This window comes from Bison bison, unplaced genomic scaffold (genome assembly GCF_000754665.1).
Source record: "Bison bison bison isolate TAMUID 2011002044 unplaced genomic scaffold, Bison_UMD1.0 scf7180017864389, whole genome shotgun sequence".
Taxonomy (NCBI): domain Eukaryota; kingdom Metazoa; phylum Chordata; class Mammalia; order Artiodactyla; family Bovidae; genus Bison; species Bison bison.
In genome coordinates this window covers 7,829,005-7,846,340 of record NW_011494961.1, presented here as the reverse complement: position 1 = coordinate 7,846,340, position 17,336 = coordinate 7,829,005, and the positions used below count along the sequence as shown (strand labels likewise).

The following is a 17,336-nucleotide window of genomic DNA, read 5'->3' as shown; positions in this document are numbered from 1 at the left end:
CCAATACCACAGTTCAAAAGCATCAATTCTTTGGCGCTCAGCTTTCTTCACACTCCAACTCTCACATCCATACATGACCACTGGAAAAATCATAGCCTTGACTAGATGGACCTTTGTTGGCAAAGTAATGTCTCTGCTTTTTAATATGCTATCTAGGTTGGTCATAACTTTCCTTCCAAGGACCAATCAATGAAAGCTTCACTGACCAAAAATTGATTTTGAAGTTAGGGTATGTTGTTACCAGTTGGTTAAGATGTCCACATCTGAGTAGTTTTGTGGCCTCTAGTATAAATACAAATTTATAAAACAGTGAGCAAATGCCATAGAACCACTGACGGACTTATCTCATCTTTCATAAACTTGCTTATATTCGTAGTCCGAATAATGATTTGGATGAAGACTCATAAATTCGTTATTCACCAGTCAAGCTAGTATTTCCTATTATTCCTAAAATTAAAATTGTTCTCATGTTCTAAGTTTTCTAAAATAAATCCATTATTGTTACCCCATGTCTTAAAAGTTTGAATCAAATAGTTTTCAAAACTGAGTCAATCTTTTTAGTTCATTCTTATCAATCAATGAATTGTTCCTTTCTTAAGTATTTTCTTGGCCGGCACTTGTATGTTTGCATTTACTTTGTAGACTCTTTTATTTTCTGTTATCTAGTCTCTTTTATTTTCTGTTATCATTTCTTTATCCTTATCTACAGATTGAAAATTGTGTAACATTCAGAATCTCAATATGATACATTATATTTAAGTTCAATTCTAGAAGTGTTAAACTATATCTTAAAATATACTCACTCTGACATAAGCTCTTGGTCAGAATGTATGAGCTTTTTTCATTAAAGGATCTTGCATAGTGAACATAACAATTCATAAGGATCAAATGAGCCATTGAATACTTCTAAGCGTGGAGTAATAGCATCACTCATCTGCATATAAATGTTGGCACCTGAGTTTTCATGTTCTTTCAGAAAAGACTATAGAGAGTGATGACAAGTTAAGCAAAAAGTTATAAACAAGCAAGAAATTATACAGTGCACTGATTCTCATTCCTGTTCCTGCCCCACCAGATTCCATTTTTAAAGATTATATAAAATATTATGTATAAAAGTGGCAGCCAAGTAAGTTAAAGGAATATTGTAGTTCCCATTTAGCGATTGCCTTTACCAAATGGTGGATTACTCGGGCTTGAGGGTGATCTTTTACTCCTCCAGATACTTAACTCGAGAACAACCTCCAGTTCACCCTCTTCTTCAGCAGCATTGCTCTGGTCTTGTTCAACCCCCATCTCTCTCACCTAAGCGAATGTCACACCCAGCTAAAAGCCACCGTGTTTTCAGTCTTCTTCAACCCTTTCTGCATGGTGATGCCTAAGGACCTTTCTTAAAATGCTTTCAGGTTCATACCTTTCCTCAGTTGAAAAAGCCATGCTTTCTCATCTCTACACCTCTGCATCATCTGGCTGTCTGTTCCCTTAATGGCCTTTTTCTCTCTGGTCTTCCCTCCTCCACCCATTACATAATTCAGAGCTCAGGGCCACCCCTCTCAGGCTGGGTCTCCTTCTTTTGTTTTCCAAAGTACCCTTATGACTGCACTTCTTCCCAGAATTTACCAACAGAGTTGTGATTGTTGGGTTACTTCTTTCTTCACTCTAAACTTCTCTTATCATGCACAATAGTTGGCATAATAAATGCTCAGTTCTTTTGGGTTCATTCATGAATTCATCCACTTAGCAGTTATTTAAATACCCATTAAGTGTCAGGCAATGTTCTAGGCACTGGGGATATAGTAGTGAACAAAATAAATGAAAATGCAAGCCTTCCTGGACTTCATAGTCTAGTTAATGGAGAAAGATAGCAAATAAATAAATAAATAAATAAATAAATAAAATAAACAAGTAAAATATAAAGTTGTGTCAGGGGGTAAGTGTTAAAGCAGATAGGGGGTTTGGAACTGGGAGAAGTGTATGTGGTGGCATTTTAAATTGGGGATTTGGTGAAGGCCTAGGGATAAAGTGACACTTGGATAGAACTCTAGAAGAGGCCATCAAGACAGTCATGCATGTAGAAGGAGCAAGGATATTCCAGGCAAGGGAAGAAGAAGTACGAAGGTCAAGAGGTGGGCACATGCTCAGGGTGTTCAAATAACAGCAAGGAGGCAATAGGTGGGTGGTAGAAGGCAGGGCTGTGGAGAGGTAAGGCAGCTCACATGTGTATGGACTACAGATCGTCAGCAAAATGGTGCTTACTCATTACTTCTTGGCAAATAGATGGAGAAATAATGGAAACAGTGAAGACTTTATTTTCTTGGGCTCCAAAATCTCTGCAAATGGTGACTGCAGCCATGAAATTAAAAGATGCTTGCTCCTTGGAAGAAAAGCTATGACCAACCTGAACAGCATATTAGAAAGCAGAGACATTACTTTGCCAACAAAGGTCCATCTAGTCAATGCTATTTTTTTCAGTAGTCATATATGTGTGAGAGTTGGACCATAAAGAAAGCTGAATGCCAAAGAATTGATGCTTTTGAACTGTGGTGTTGGAGAAGACTCTTGAGAGTCCCTTGGACTGCAAGGAGATCAAACCAATCAACCCTAAAGGAAATCAGTCCTGAATATTCATTGGAAGGATGGATGCTGAAGCTGAAGCTCCACTACTTTGGCCACGTGATGCAAAGAATTGACTCATTGGAAAAGACCCTGATGCTGGAAAAGATTGAAGGCAAGAGGAGAAGGGGGTGACAGAGGATGAGATGGTTTGATGGCATCACCAACTCGATGGACATGAGTTTGAGCAAGCTCTGGGAGTTGGTGACGGACAGGGAAGCCTGGAGTGCTTCAGTCCATGGGGTTGCAAAGAATCAGACATAACTGAGCAACTGAAGTGAACTGAGGTTGATAAAAATTATAGGAATGAATAATAAATACATGGAGTAAATCAAGTTTCCCCTAATATCTTAGACAATAGTGTCTCAAGATAAGAATGACAACACAACTTAGAGAATGAATTTATGGTTGCCAGGGTGAAGGGACAGTTAGAGAGTTTGGGATGGACATGTACACACTGCTATGTTTAAAATGAGAACTAACAAGGGCTTACTGTATAGCATATGGAACTCTGCTCAGTGTTATGTGGCAGCCTGGATAGGAGGGGGGTTTGGGGGAGAATGGATACATTGTATATGTATGGCTGAGTCCCTTCACTAGTTGTGAAACTATCACAACAATGTTAATTGGCTATACCCCAATACAAAATTAAAAGTTTAAAATAAAAAGAATATAAAAACAAACAACAGAAAAAAATTACAATGACAAGATTTTTCACTCCTGTTCACCCAAGTCATTCTAATGCTACAAGCCTAATTTCATAGCCTCTAGATTACCTCTAAGTGCAAAAGTGAGTAGAGTAATTCAATTCATAGTTTCTACATTAAAACTGCAAAACAAAAATCATTTTGTCTACGTGGTCTCATTCGTTCAGAGACTGTCATGGATGTGAATGTAGGTCTAAGGTCTCTAATGCACTTCAGAAAGCCATCATGCAAAGAGTAAGTAGAATTATCAAACCATGGTAATCTTCAAAGCAGGCAGTTATGAAATGGATATTTCTATAGCTATTATGCATTGGCTTCACTTTCCAGCTTGTAAAAATATCATTTTTTTTAATTAAAAAGTCTTTTGTTTGAGAGATCATGGAATAGAAAAAAATTAATGAAGTTTTCCGACACTACTGATGCTAGCACAAATTTGATTGAGGCATTAATTACTTAAACAGGATGTAGAGTTTCTAAATGATGTGCTTTAGGATGCCTCTTGGGAGGTGTTTTAAGGCAACTTCTGGTTGCCTGCTATTAGGAGATGATGTTCTGTGTGAGCAGGGGGCGGACATAGTTCCTGCTCTGTCCCTGATGGGTAACAGTAAAACTGAAGCTCTGAAAGCTGCTGGTCATTCCTGGATGCAAGAATATACAACCAGCTTCTGTAATAAAAAACAAAGGGAACGAAAGAGAGGTGGTCCATCTGTGAAGGAGAGAAAAGCCCCAATCTATTAAGCCACTTAAAATTATTTCCTTTTTGAGTTAAGAATTGTTCCATGATTTAATAAAAGTTAGGCAAAATGAAGAAAATACTTTTTAAAGTCTGTTTCTATGGGAAAAATGATAACATGAAATCTAACTTATTGGAGTCATAAAATGTTAATATCAGACTTTTTCAAGAGTTTGCTGCAACGGACTTTAATTATAACTTTGTGAAAGCTATTAACCTGGTCACAAGATCAGAAGATACAAAAAATTGGTTTCAAAGAATAAGGGGAAATTTGAAATAAATAATAGAAGCTTGTCTTACTTAAGAGGGATTCATGTAAGATGTACTTTTACAACATTTCGTGTTCTGCTTGGATGTCTGATGAGAGAGGGTCAAGAAACATAAACTCTAGCCACTATTATATGGGAGACTGGAATATAATTCAAGTGATGTTTTACAAGATTCAGATTTCATGGCTTAAGTGTGTGGAAATGCCAAACTAGAAACTTTGGGGAAATGTTTAGAATATAAAGTGTGCTGATATGTTTTCAGTACAAAAGCCAATGATTCAGATGGACTGGGTAAGAAGGAGCACAGAATAAACAAAAAAAGAGTGGGACGGAGCTGAGCTGAGAGAGCTTCATTTTCGTTTTGAGTCCTCCATGAATTCTCTCTTCAGTCACAGCAAGTCATCCATACATTAAGACTTCACGTAAAGGTCTTCATCATCCTTTGAGGCTCAGCAACCTTCAATCACTTCCTCTTTGAACCTTCTCTGGTTCACCCAGACAGAGCCTGTTTTTGTCCTCCATATTTCTCGAGCACATTTTAACTGGCTGAATTTTAATATATTTACATATTTATAAAATCTACTTGACTAGGAAGCAAATTCTTCAGGTCATATATTTTACATCCTCAGCACCTAGGTCAGTTCCTAGCAAATAAATCATTATTGACTGCATTGCAACAATGAATGAGTCAATATGAAAATTACAAAATTCCATTTACCAAACTTCTGCCATTGTTTTACAAGTCTAGCTATCTTCCTTCTTATCACTGGAAAGAGCTTGGTGTTTTTTTTTTTTTTTTTAATAGATGGCTGTCTAAAACTTTTAGTCAAATTTAAAAAGCAAAAATCTCCCAGTATATATAAACAATATTTTGAAATAAAAATGGTTGCCTCACAGTAGTACTTAATAGAATCAAAACACTAGGGTGATTCATCCATCATTATCTATTTAGAAAATGCATGGACAAGCTCCAATACTTTGGCCAGCTGATGTGAAGAACTGACTCATTAGAAAAGACCCCGATGCTGGGAAAGATTGAAGGCAGGAGCATAAGGGGATGACACAGGGTGAGATGGTTGGTTGGTATCACTGACTCAATGGACATGAGTTTGAGCAAGCTCCGGGAGTTGGTGATGGAGAGCCTGGTGTGCTGTAGTCCATGGGGTCACAAAGAGTTGGACACGACTGAGCAACTGAACTGAACTGAAGCTCTTCTTATGGGAAGTTAGACATCATTCTATTTTTCTCCTTGAAGTCCTCAGTTTTGAGGCAGTTGTTTCTGCTCAAGTATCTGGGATTTTTTCATTTCAATAATATCACTCCATAATTTCTATTGTTTGAAGAAGTTTCTCTAAAACAGGTCTCCTTTAGAGCCTATCTATAAGATGACATGTTACTATATTTTAATTCATGAATATTTGATGAAAAAAGTTTTAAATGCAGTAATTAATTTTTTTTAAAGAATAAATTATTTTTGACTTCTCTATCTCATGTGCTGACTTTGGGGGAAAAATATTAAACCCGGATGATTCATTTGTTGGTGTTTCTCAAAATCCTGAAGCTCCAACCTCTTTAAGGGAGGTCTCTTAATGCTCAGGAAATTAAAGAAGCTATACATTTTTCTTACCACTTGATGAAACCAGGACCCAAGACAAAAAATTGAACGTTAACTACAGCAAACAGATTTAAGACAGATCTAGGTATTTGAGAATCTATGCTCTGATTAGATCCCCAAACAGAGACTCTATCACCTCCTACCAGATATCCAGGGCCGAAATTAGCTCACTTTATCCTTTCTAAATATTTAATAAATTGTTTCTCAGTGCTATATCCAAAATGGAAATGATCCGGAAAGAAAGAAAAATTAACAGGCTTCTTCTGCCCTCTGTGATTAAGCATACTTCCCCAGTGTACCATAAAGGCAGTAAATTTATGGTTTATGAAGGCCTATCACCCGATGCTACGCTCAGGAAAAAATATTTCTAAGGAGTAACGTGTAAGTGCTTTTCCCATGTTAAATCAACAATGCTAAAAAACACTAACTGCTAAAATTTAAATATCCCACAATCAGCAGAAGGAAGACTTAAATTTAGGACCTTAATATATACTCATCTACTGTTCAGATCTGTTTTCTATCTAGACCAGTCCTGTCCAATAGAACTTTCTGGAATAACGGAAATAGTCTCTATTGCTCCACCCAGTATGGTAGCTAGTAACCACATGTGGTGACTTAGCACTTGACATGCGGCTAGTACAATTATTAGGAACTGAACTTTAAATTTAATTTTGTTTAATTGCAGTTTAAATGGCCACACATGGCTAGTGGCTACTATATTAGAAAGTGTAGATCTAGCAGATCTAGGGTGTAAAATGCATAAGACTGCAATCCAGTGAACTGGATTTGACCCTGCTTCTGCCATGGACTACTTTGTGAGCTTGATCATGTTATTATTCATCCTGATGCTATTTCTTTATCTTTAAAGTGATTAACTAGATGATTCCTAAGATTTCTTCTAAATCATTTATGCTCTACTTAAAAAATACTCATCGAGTGTGACTAAAAATTGTGAGTTATTATTTCAATCTCCTCATGAAAATCAGTCTTTTAGTTACACTATGCCTATTCATGAACATTCATATTGCAAATTATCTATAATACATGAATGAATACACAGTGATGCAGAAGAAAAAGTGGTTTTGTAGTTGTATTTATCCTGCCTAATCCTACTCCTGGTGTGCTATGACACTGGATAAAATAAAAATCTAAATAGGATTTCCTTGCATTGGTACTTGATTTATTGAATCATCAATTCATATCATTCAGTCACTCAGTTTATTGAATACACCAAGCTCCAAACACAGTTAATATTATATGTGATGTGATAAATGTGCAGGAGGGGAGAAGACAGTTTCTAACTTAGCTTAGAGAAATGTGAATATCTATGACTGTGTGGGAAGTTTTCTCAAAGGAAGTGACCGACCAAAGCAGAAGTCTATTTGTTTAAGAGTCCATTCAGACATATGGCCTTGGTATTGCCCTTACCCTGGGCAAGGGGGTTCTTGCACTGGGGCCCATGCTTTAGAGATCTCTTTCCTGGTTGCACTTCTCCTCCTTTGGTAGCCCACTCCTTGACTTTTGACTGTCCTCTGGGTACCTGTGACCTTGGAATTCTCCACCCCAGTGACTGGAGCTCACTTCAGGGACTGTGAGTTGCCGTCTTCCCAGGTCTGTTCTTCTGAGGGTGAGCCATACCACTGCTGTGCACTATAGTAACAGGGCAAAGAGGTGGGTATTTTGAAGCACGTGGGTGGAGTTTGATCCTGTGAGCATTCCAGATATCTACATGTGAGAGCTGGAGTCTAGTAGAGATTTGGATATTAGGTACGTGTGAGAGAACAAGGGAGCAGGCCTTGGCCAATTTGGAAAACCAAGTATTACGGGCTCTAGAGAAAAGCACCATAGGTCAGAAGAGCTCTGTTGGTGTGGCATTTACAGGTATTTCGTGGGCAGTTAAATTAACTGAAGATAATAAAGCTTAGAACGGTTGCTAAGGCATCGCAGCAGGCAGTGTGTATAACTGAAGTAACGCAGTTTTATCAAAAAAAATTTCACTGTTAAATCTAGTCTAATAACTAAATACCCTAAGATGATTTAGGTCATTTTGGTTATTTGTGATTGAAAGGCTTGTTTGCTCCACCAGGGCTTCCCTGGTGGCTCAGATGGTAAAGAATCTGCCTGCAATGTTGGAGACCCCAGTTTGATCCCTGGATTGGGAAGATCCCCTGGAGAAGGGAAAGACTACCCACTGTAGTATTCTGGCCTGGGAAATTCCACAGACAGAGAAGCTTGGTGGGCTACAGTCCACAGGGTCTCAAAGAGTTGGACATGACTGGGTGCCCATCACTGTCACACTTTTTCTTGCTCCACCAGATTAAAATCATGAAGGGAATCCTTCTGCTGTGTCTGATTTCTATCATCTTGCAGATTAGTAAGGCTGAGAGAGCAAAGTACAATTAAGTAATATGATAAGTTTTTATCAAATCTGTGGCATAGCAGTACATTATAACTAAATATGTTTAAAGTAAATCTTCACATATTGGTTGATTCAATTTTATCTTAAATGAAGCAGAAGCAATGATTTATGCTTATGTTATTAGCTACTATGGAAATACATTGTATTCACTTGAATACAATTCATTGTATTCATTTGAATATTTAATATATTCAAATATATTAAACGTGCTTGCAGACAAAACAAAAATAAACTAAAAAAAACCTATGAATTTTTGGATACGATATAAATTCCACTTTAAGGAACAATAACAGAAAAAAAAATTTCTGAGTTTTAAACTCTCAGACACCACCAGGGCCCAATGAATGACACTGTAAGTACTCTTATAATTCATAAAGAGATGAATGGATACATTATGGAGTTTGCGTTTATATAGGGGGAGGGAGAGGAAGAAAGAGTTCAGTGTAGGGAAAGGGATATAGTCTAGGAAACCTTGGTTATAGATACTTTGGATAAAAAAATAATTTCCAGGGACTTCCCTGGTGGTCCAACGGCTAAGACTCTGACCTCCCAATGCAGGGGTCTCAGGTTTGATTCCTGGTCAGGGAACTAGATCCCACATGTTGCAACTAAGAGTTTACATGCTGAAACCAAGACCCAGTGCAGCCAAATAAATAAATAAATATGAAAAAAAAACAAACCCAAAACTGGGACAAGTTGGTATACTGAATATACATCATTTATCTTTTATGTTTTTGAGAACTTCTACTTTTGTCAAAGAAAGAAACTGTAAAAATATCAAAAGGAAAGACACCTTCAAAAATACTATTTCAATACTATTAGTTCTAAGAACTGAAAAGTTCTTCAGAACTGAAGGAGAGTTATGACCAACCTAGATAGCATATTCAAAAGCAGAGACATTACTTTGCCAACTAAGGTCTGTCTAGTCAAGGCTATGGTTTTTCCAGTGGTCATGTATGGATGTGAGAGTTGGACTGTGAAGAAGGCTGAGCGCTGAAGAATTGATGCTTTTGAACTGTGGTGTTGGAGAAGACTCTTGAGAGTCCCTTGGACTGCAAGGAGATCCAACCAGTCCATTCTGAAGGAGATCAGCCCTGGGTGTTCTTTGGAAGGAATGATGCTGAAGCTGAAATTCCAGTACTTTGGCCACCTCATGCGAAGAGTTGACTCACTGGAAAAGACTCTGATGCTGGGAGGGATTGGGGGCAGGAGGAGAAGGGGACGGCAGAGGATGAGATGGCTGGATGGCATCACTGACTCAGTGGACGTGAGTCTGAGTGAACTCTGGGAGTTAATGATGGACAGGGAGGCCTGGTGTGCTGCGATTCATGAGGTCGCAAAGAGTGGGACACGACTGAGAGACTGAACTGAATTGTACTAAACTGAACTGAAAGAACTGAAAAATAAAGATAACTTGTCCCGGGGTTCAGAAATTTAGCATTTCCAGCTGTGGTCAGTTCTTGGTTTGATTTTTGAGTCTAGTTTTACAAGCCAGAATGATCTTCTCTTTATTTAAATAGCGTCCAGTTTATTTTAGCTCAAGATTCTGCCTTTTAAAATCTCCTCCAGAACTTCCCGGAAAACCTGAAGGCCTTATTTATGGAATAGATGCACAGGGGGGCTAAATAAATGTGGAACTGCTTGACAAGCAAGACTTCTCTTTTATTCTATCAGAGATGCTGTTAATCTGCAGATGATTATTTTTGCAATATAAAATATATAGCCTGGATTACAAAAACGAATTCCCCACCTTACAGACTCATAAACAGTTTTATAAGAGCTAATTTTAGATCATTCCTAGTATTTTTCCATTTCATCATTAGAGATACTTAAACTTTTAAAAAATTCTATAGTGCCTCTCAAGATCCTCATGTAAGCAAACACTCTCCCATGATAGAACCCAACAGATGTAGTGGGTTTAGCGTACTATGCAAAAGATGAGAGCAGTGGCATTTATTATCTTCCCTTGGTTGAACTGGTGGTGTGTTGTGAAAAGCTGATGATGTAAGAAGATGTGATACGTAAGAGAAGGCCAAAAACAATGACAGCAACAAATAAGACAAAAGGATTAAGGTGCATTATCAATCGCAGTATTTGACACACTCTAATTGATAGCTATAATCACTCTGTTAGCCCTTAGGGCTCATCGAGTGGGCTTTCTGCAAGTGAAGTTATGGCATCTGACATTTTTATCTTAACAGCAATACTTCTCACTTATGGCAAGTTTTTGTTTCATAAAGCATTTTCACATTTTTTATTATTTCACTTGCTTCTTACCATATCCCAGTGAGTGGGGTAGAATAGAAATCGTTGCCTACATTTTATAGATCAGTAAAAAGGGTCACAGACTACAGTTATATGCTCTTTAAGTTGTTTTGAGGTCAGAATTACTGGCATGATGTACTTTTCTTTCTACCAGACTTTGAGTCAAAACACACTCACTGCTCCCCATCCCCTACACGTAATATTTGAAAGAAAAAGAAAATTTCTAAGGAAAATTTTCTCCTCATGAAAGCTGCTATTATATTTTTAGTATCTCTTCTTTGAGATAGGTTAAAATACCCAGGTGCTATTTAAGTTAACAAACATAAATAGTGATTTCTTTAAAAATAGAAATATTTCTCTTTAAGCAAATAATATATAAAAATTTGGTTTTCTGGGAAGAGGAATTAGGGGATTATGTTCCTTTACAAAAAGACTCTGAATAGGATTGCCTTAAATAGCAAAATTTCCCAGTACATTTAAGCTATGTTGATTTATGAAAATCTGATTCATATAGAACTTTACAGGAATACATCTGTTATATAAATCCATGCTCACCTGTAATTTACTCTAGAGGGAACAATTGAGTGATAATAATAATAACATACTCATACAATTCTTCATTATATATTTTAAAGTGCTTTCTCCTAATTTATTGCATTTGTCTTTGGCAACCTCATAAGGGAGGTAGAGAGGGTATTATTATCCTTTCTTTACAGATGAATAATTGAGAGGTTAAGTGACTTGCCCAAGGTCAGACAGACTATTCATTCATTTACTGCTATTTGAGTGATGTAGTTTTAACAGGGAAGTCAAGGAAGTAAGGTTCTTCCTCTTAATTTTTTTTTTTTTTTTGTAACCAGCTGTGAAGGCTATTAAAATAGAGGTGGATGATCTCACAAATATAACGCCGGATGAAAGAATCCAGACACAAAAGTTACATATTGTAGGATTCTATTACTATAAAATTCAAATGCAGGCAAAATTAATCTATTTCAGCAGAAGGTAGAAGAGGGGGATGGTGAGGAAGCAGGGCAGGTTTTCTAGGATATGAGACATTTTATTTCTTGATCTAGTTTGTGGTTACACAATTATGTACATTGTGAAGATTCATTGAGATGTATACTTATCTACTTTTAAAAATATATATTATACAAGTTTTCTTTAAAAGGAGAATTTTACATTGTTAAGAACTGTGCAACACACTTTATAAGATCACTATATTATACACATCCTTCAAACATTTGTGATTTCAACTGAATTTGTTAGCAGCATTTTTTAAAATGAGAGTATGAACTAAATCTGAAGAGTTTAAAGAGAAAAAAAAGTTGAGAAAAAATATCCAAGGATCACCTTTATCTGAAAAGTAGCTATATGAAATGGGAAATTGGAGCAAATTAAGACAATGATATAATTCATTTAGGACTAGATGGGACATTTATACTTAATGACATTAAGCTAGGAAGAGTAGGGAATTAAGATTAAATTGTTCTTCCCAAAGTGTATCATAGAGTACATGTATGAATTTAGAGAAGATAAGATTATAATTTTTAAAACAGCCATTTTTATTTTAGAACTTTATCTATTACAGAGCTGCTTTGGACATTGGGGTAGAAAACCATTTATCACTGGCAATGATAAAAATCTGAGTTGACTCTGCATACCTGGGCTCCTGAGAATCCCAAGTAATCTTTGATATAAGAGTGTATGGGAGTAAAATGTTTTGACCATTATCCATGATAAAAATCACAGGTGCATTCAAATGCTTAAAGATTTCCAAAGATCCTTCACCTTCTGTGATCCTATAATCTTGAGAGCTAATGCTGCACTTGTATGAAAAGTTACCACAGATGACAGATGTTTTGTTTAATTTTCACATACGCTCTTTCACTGTTGTTGCTTTTCTTTCATTTTACTTGTTTTTAAAAAAGAATCCGTCCTGCCCGATCATCCATATCAAATATCTATCTTGATCCTATAGGTCAGGAGCAGAGAATTTCCAGGCAATGGGTCAGGTGTGGTCCCAGGATGCTTCCACTTCATCAGTGACGTTCTGAAGACAGCTCCATGACAGCTAGGACTACAGCTTGCTGAGTGTCTTCCCAGGAGGGCTGCTAAAGGCATCCTGTGTAGGGGAAGCCTTTGACCTTTAGCCTATGCACACATTTGTTTTAATTACTGGCCAACTAGCGTGTTTCTGTGCATTCACTATGACCCAGCTAACTTTTTTTTTTTTAATACATTTTATATCCTGAACATCTGCAGGCTGCATGTCACACATCGCGTGGAACGGACGTGATCAAGTTGATTGTCATCACTGTATCCAGGGCGAGTGTAAGACATCACCATCCTCTGGAATTTGGGTTATTAGACCACAACCCTGTGTTCCCCAATATTGCTTATGTCACAAAGTAGGTCAGAGAGGCGACTCCAGAGAGAGACAGGCAGGCAGAGACAGGAAGAGGCAGGTTGAAGGAATTCTACTCTTTGGGGCTCAGCAAGCTGCCCCAAATTCTTTATCTCTGGCAAAGGATAAACAAACCTGAGGAGCTGGGACCCACATGTCTATGGGCAAGTCCAAGAGGAATCATTTAATGATCTTTTTTAATGTCAGAAATCAGGAAGGCACAACTGTTTCTGGGTGGAAGCCCAAATGATATTCACACCATAACTGCTGATGTTTTAACCATTAACTTTACTGTTTTATTATCAATTTTGGGGGTCAAAAAGGCACAACTGCTCTCTCCCTTCAACAAAAGAAAACCCCCTTGAATCTCTGTGGAAGGTTTGCTCTACTAATTCATGGGAAGTCACACCTGGTTCTTCTGATGTCTCATTTCTGTTTAACAGGCGTATCCCTGAATTTCATCTCTCTTATAGAAGTCTTCCTCAGCGTTCTTTGTCACTTGCTTCACCTGGAATCTCCCTCTTTCTTTTCTTCCCGTATCAGTTCTGCAGATGTGTTTTCACGCTCTCCTTACCATGTGATGAACGGTATCTATCACTTTTTTTGCTTGTTTATTTTAAAGGAGTCCAGGGCCTCCCCATTGACTCAGTGGGGGAAAGATTCCACGTGCAATGCAGGAGGCACAGGAGATGCAAGTTCAATTCCTGGGTCGGGAAGATCTCCTGGAGGAGGAAATGGCATCCCACTCCAGTATTCCTGCCTGAGAAATCCCATGGACAGAGGAGCCTGGTGGGTTACAGTCCATGGGGTTGCAAAGAGTTGGACGTAACTAAGCGAGCACACGCACGTACACACACACACACACACACACACATATACATTTACCATTTGAAAAAATTTGAAGTATAGTTATCTTACAATGTTGTGTTAGCTTCATGTGTACAGCAAAGTGATTCCATTATCACTATCAGTTTTTGAGCTTTTACTAATTCTTACTCTTTTTTTGTTATAGGTTACACAATTGATACATTTGTTACACACAGTATTGAGCACAGCTTTGAGTAACTTGTCTTTCCATTCTTTTCAACATAGGAAAAGAGAAATTCAGATACTTGCCATCAAGCCTTGTTCTCCTGGTTTCCCTGGCTCACCCTTAAAAAAGAATAATGATAATTTTATTAATGCCATAAACAGCACAAACCAATGTCAATCTTTTTTTTTTTTGTCTTTTTCACAATATCCACTGGGGATTGAGAATGTAAATATATACTTCTCAGGCTAAAGAGAGGAATGCAAACATAATGAAATTTAAAGAGTACTGAAGTTCTTTCTTCAAATGCATTTTATAAACATTTTAAGATTTAATATGATGACTCTATGTTACTTACTGCAGAAATTTAATAACTATGCCAAGAAGGTTTTCTAAATAAAACTAGTAGGAGTGATTATATTGTAAAGCAGCTATGGCTTTCTCTATCTTTTGGGGTTTCATCCTGAGAAAAAGTGAGACCTTAGAAGACAGTTTTAAGATGAAACCTCTATCTCTGATGGTCCGGTGAAAGCAGTCCTAACAACCAGAAAATTATGCTGAAAGTCAACTTCATTCATAAGACAAATTTACCGCAGCTTTTGGAGAGGGGGTTGTCTCAGAAAAGGTTTAAGGTACCCTATATTCACATAAATAAATATGCAAATATAAAAATTAAATATGCCAAACATTAATGACTATGGCAGACGTTTTTCTTTTTTGGTTACCTTTATTTTCAATTTTTTCTATTTGTGGATTAATATTTTATTATTACCTTTGTACTGTGAAAACACTAATGAAGATAAGTTAAAGCAATATATTAAATAAATAGTTTAATTCAGCAATAAACCTAAACTTCTGGTCCAAAAGTCATAAGTGTACAAATTTTTTTACCTTTTCCATTATTTCTTTAAATCGCTGACTTGCCTCTACAAAACTAAATCATTTATCTGATGTCTTGTGTTACTCTATTATTGACACTTCACCAATCTAAGTAAGTAAGTACTGAGTAAATTAGTACTTAGATCAAAGTATTGAGATGGCTAAGTTATTTCTATTCATAAGCTTCACATACAAAGGATAAAGGATATTCAAATCGTAAATGCTGTTGTTTTAACCATTAATTTCACTGTTTTATTAGCAATTACTTGCAAAGGATTAAACATTAGAATGATTTATCTCTTTTACTTTCTGTAAATTGCATACGACTTTATTGTCTCTGTTTTGGTCCTTTGGGATGTTACCAATCTCCCGTCTAGTTTTTCAAGCCAGTCTTCCACTTAAACCAAAGGTTTTGAGGTCCTCCGTGGCAGTCAGGACACATGTGATCAGGCATCTCTACCCGCAGGCTTCTTGAGGCTTACCTGAACACCAGGTCAGTCGCTGTTTCCAGGCCTCTCCTGTGGTTTGCATGGGTGCCCAGTGGGTTGAGTGTGGAGCAGAATCTTGTTGGCAGTGGCTTCTCTGACCGGTGACTTTCCTATCATCCCAGTTCCCTCAACCGACTCCACTCACCTGACCTCCACCAGCCCCTCGTCCCCAACTCCATCCCAATTCTCAGCACTTCAAAGGAAACAAAACCAGTGAGAACAACGGATCCAAAAAAGCAACTCACGGGCATGCCTGGCATTCCGCGGGGGCCATCCTTCCCTGTGTCCCCAGGCGGCCCTCTTGGGCCCGGTGGGCCCGGAGGGCCTGGCGGCCCAGCCTGACCTTGGTCACCCTGCAGTGCAGAAGGGGACAGACCAACAATAACTGTGAGAGATAAAGACCCAGGTCTTCTTTTCAACACTTTAAATTTGTATTATCTAATCCATGTTTATACTATAAAAAGAACCCGAACAACCAGAAACGTAAAGCCTGTAGGCAATTTGCCTGCCAGCAGGAAGCAAATAAATATTCATGCTGGGTGAGCTGAGTAGACACTGTTGAAATCAAAGCTCAGGAACCAGCACTCTCAGCTCTTGGAAGTAGTGTGTACGTTATCATTATATCAGAGCTGGCGGAAAACCTCTGCATAACTTTATCCATGACAATGCTGCATCGGTTATATTCACCTTGCTTAATAAAATGGCTGCATTTATAATTGGACAAATATCTACTTTTTCATAACTTATAAAATTTGACACACAAGGCTCTAGTCATGCTGAGAAATAATTTATACATTTCTAAAGCTAGAGAGCTTAGAAACTGGATCTATCGCTGGATATAATTTTTAAGCTGTTTTCCTTTTTCTTCATTTAAGAAAAAATTAGATAGACTTTCTATACCTTTTGCTTTGGGTATTTTCATATACATATCAAACAAATGCAGCTCATGAAACATAATTTCGCTGTAGTATATTTTAAAATAAATACCCACCACCCACACCCCACCCATGAAAGATAAATAGTTAAGCAACAGTATACAGAGTAAAAATTGAATGTAAAGGAGAAATCCAACTTGAGCAAGAATAAGCACTACCTTAATCAGGCGGCGTTTAATGAGCTGCTGATCAGCAGAGAGAAACCCATGATTGATTTTAGGAAACACCATCTGATCAGTCAGGTGAGGTCAAAGGTTGGAGTTCAGAGGTGAGAGAGTTGAAGAATAGGCATCAGAAGACCCCAAGAAAGAAATAAAGATACACGCATTAGACTTATAATAACCATCCAGAAAAACAGAACTGGTACTTGTGTCTGACATTGGACCCTCTGGCTCTTCTTGAAAGAACCATAACCCTGAAATGGGGTGGTGAAACCAGATTTTTGGTTAGAAATGAATCTTTTTTTGTTTGCTGTGGGTGTTGGGTCTTTTTAAACATTGTATATAGCGAAGCAGGTAACCTCGAGTCACCTGTACTCCGAGCAGAAAGTCCAGAGACAAAGTGCCAGTTCAAATTCTGTCAGATTCATCAACCAGCATAATGTGGCATGAACGCGACTGTCACATTATTGATGCCCGAAGTCCAGAGTATTTAGGATTATCTGATGTACTGAAAGCTTTCACAGAGCATGGTGATGCATGCCAATCAGACTACCAGGGCATGGCACAGCCTATGAGAGCTTGCCTGCCTTTCTTCGACTTCAATATCCTCCCCTCTTTCGGGGTCAAGAGTCTCCTTTTTAATATACATGTGATCTCACTGATGGAGGTGAGGTCCTGGATGCCCGATGACCTGCTGTGCGGGATGGAAGGGAGTGACTGGACTCGGCAAGCCAGTTGAGCTGTTCTTGCTCACTCTTATGCTGATTGCGGGCTCTGACCGAGCAGCCATGGGTGCCAACCACAAACCTTGACGGTGAGGA

At 37.9% G+C, this 17,336-nt stretch overlaps 1 protein-coding gene across 1 annotated transcript in view; it reads right to left on the bottom strand.

Moving 5' to 3' along the window:
- COL25A1 (collagen, type XXV, alpha 1) overlaps window positions 1–17,336 on the bottom strand; it is a 494,338-nt gene that overhangs the window by 103,201 nt on the left and 373,801 nt on the right. The window contains exons 8-10 of the mRNA XM_010858552.1: window positions 16,513–16,584; window positions 15,665–15,772; window positions 14,139–14,174 (exon numbers count right to left, since the gene is read on the bottom strand). Of these exons, the coding sequence (XP_010856854.1) occupies window positions 14,139–14,174; window positions 15,665–15,772; window positions 16,513–16,584 (216 nt within the window). The remainder of the gene's footprint in view (window positions 1–14,138; window positions 14,175–15,664; window positions 15,773–16,512; window positions 16,585–17,336) is intronic.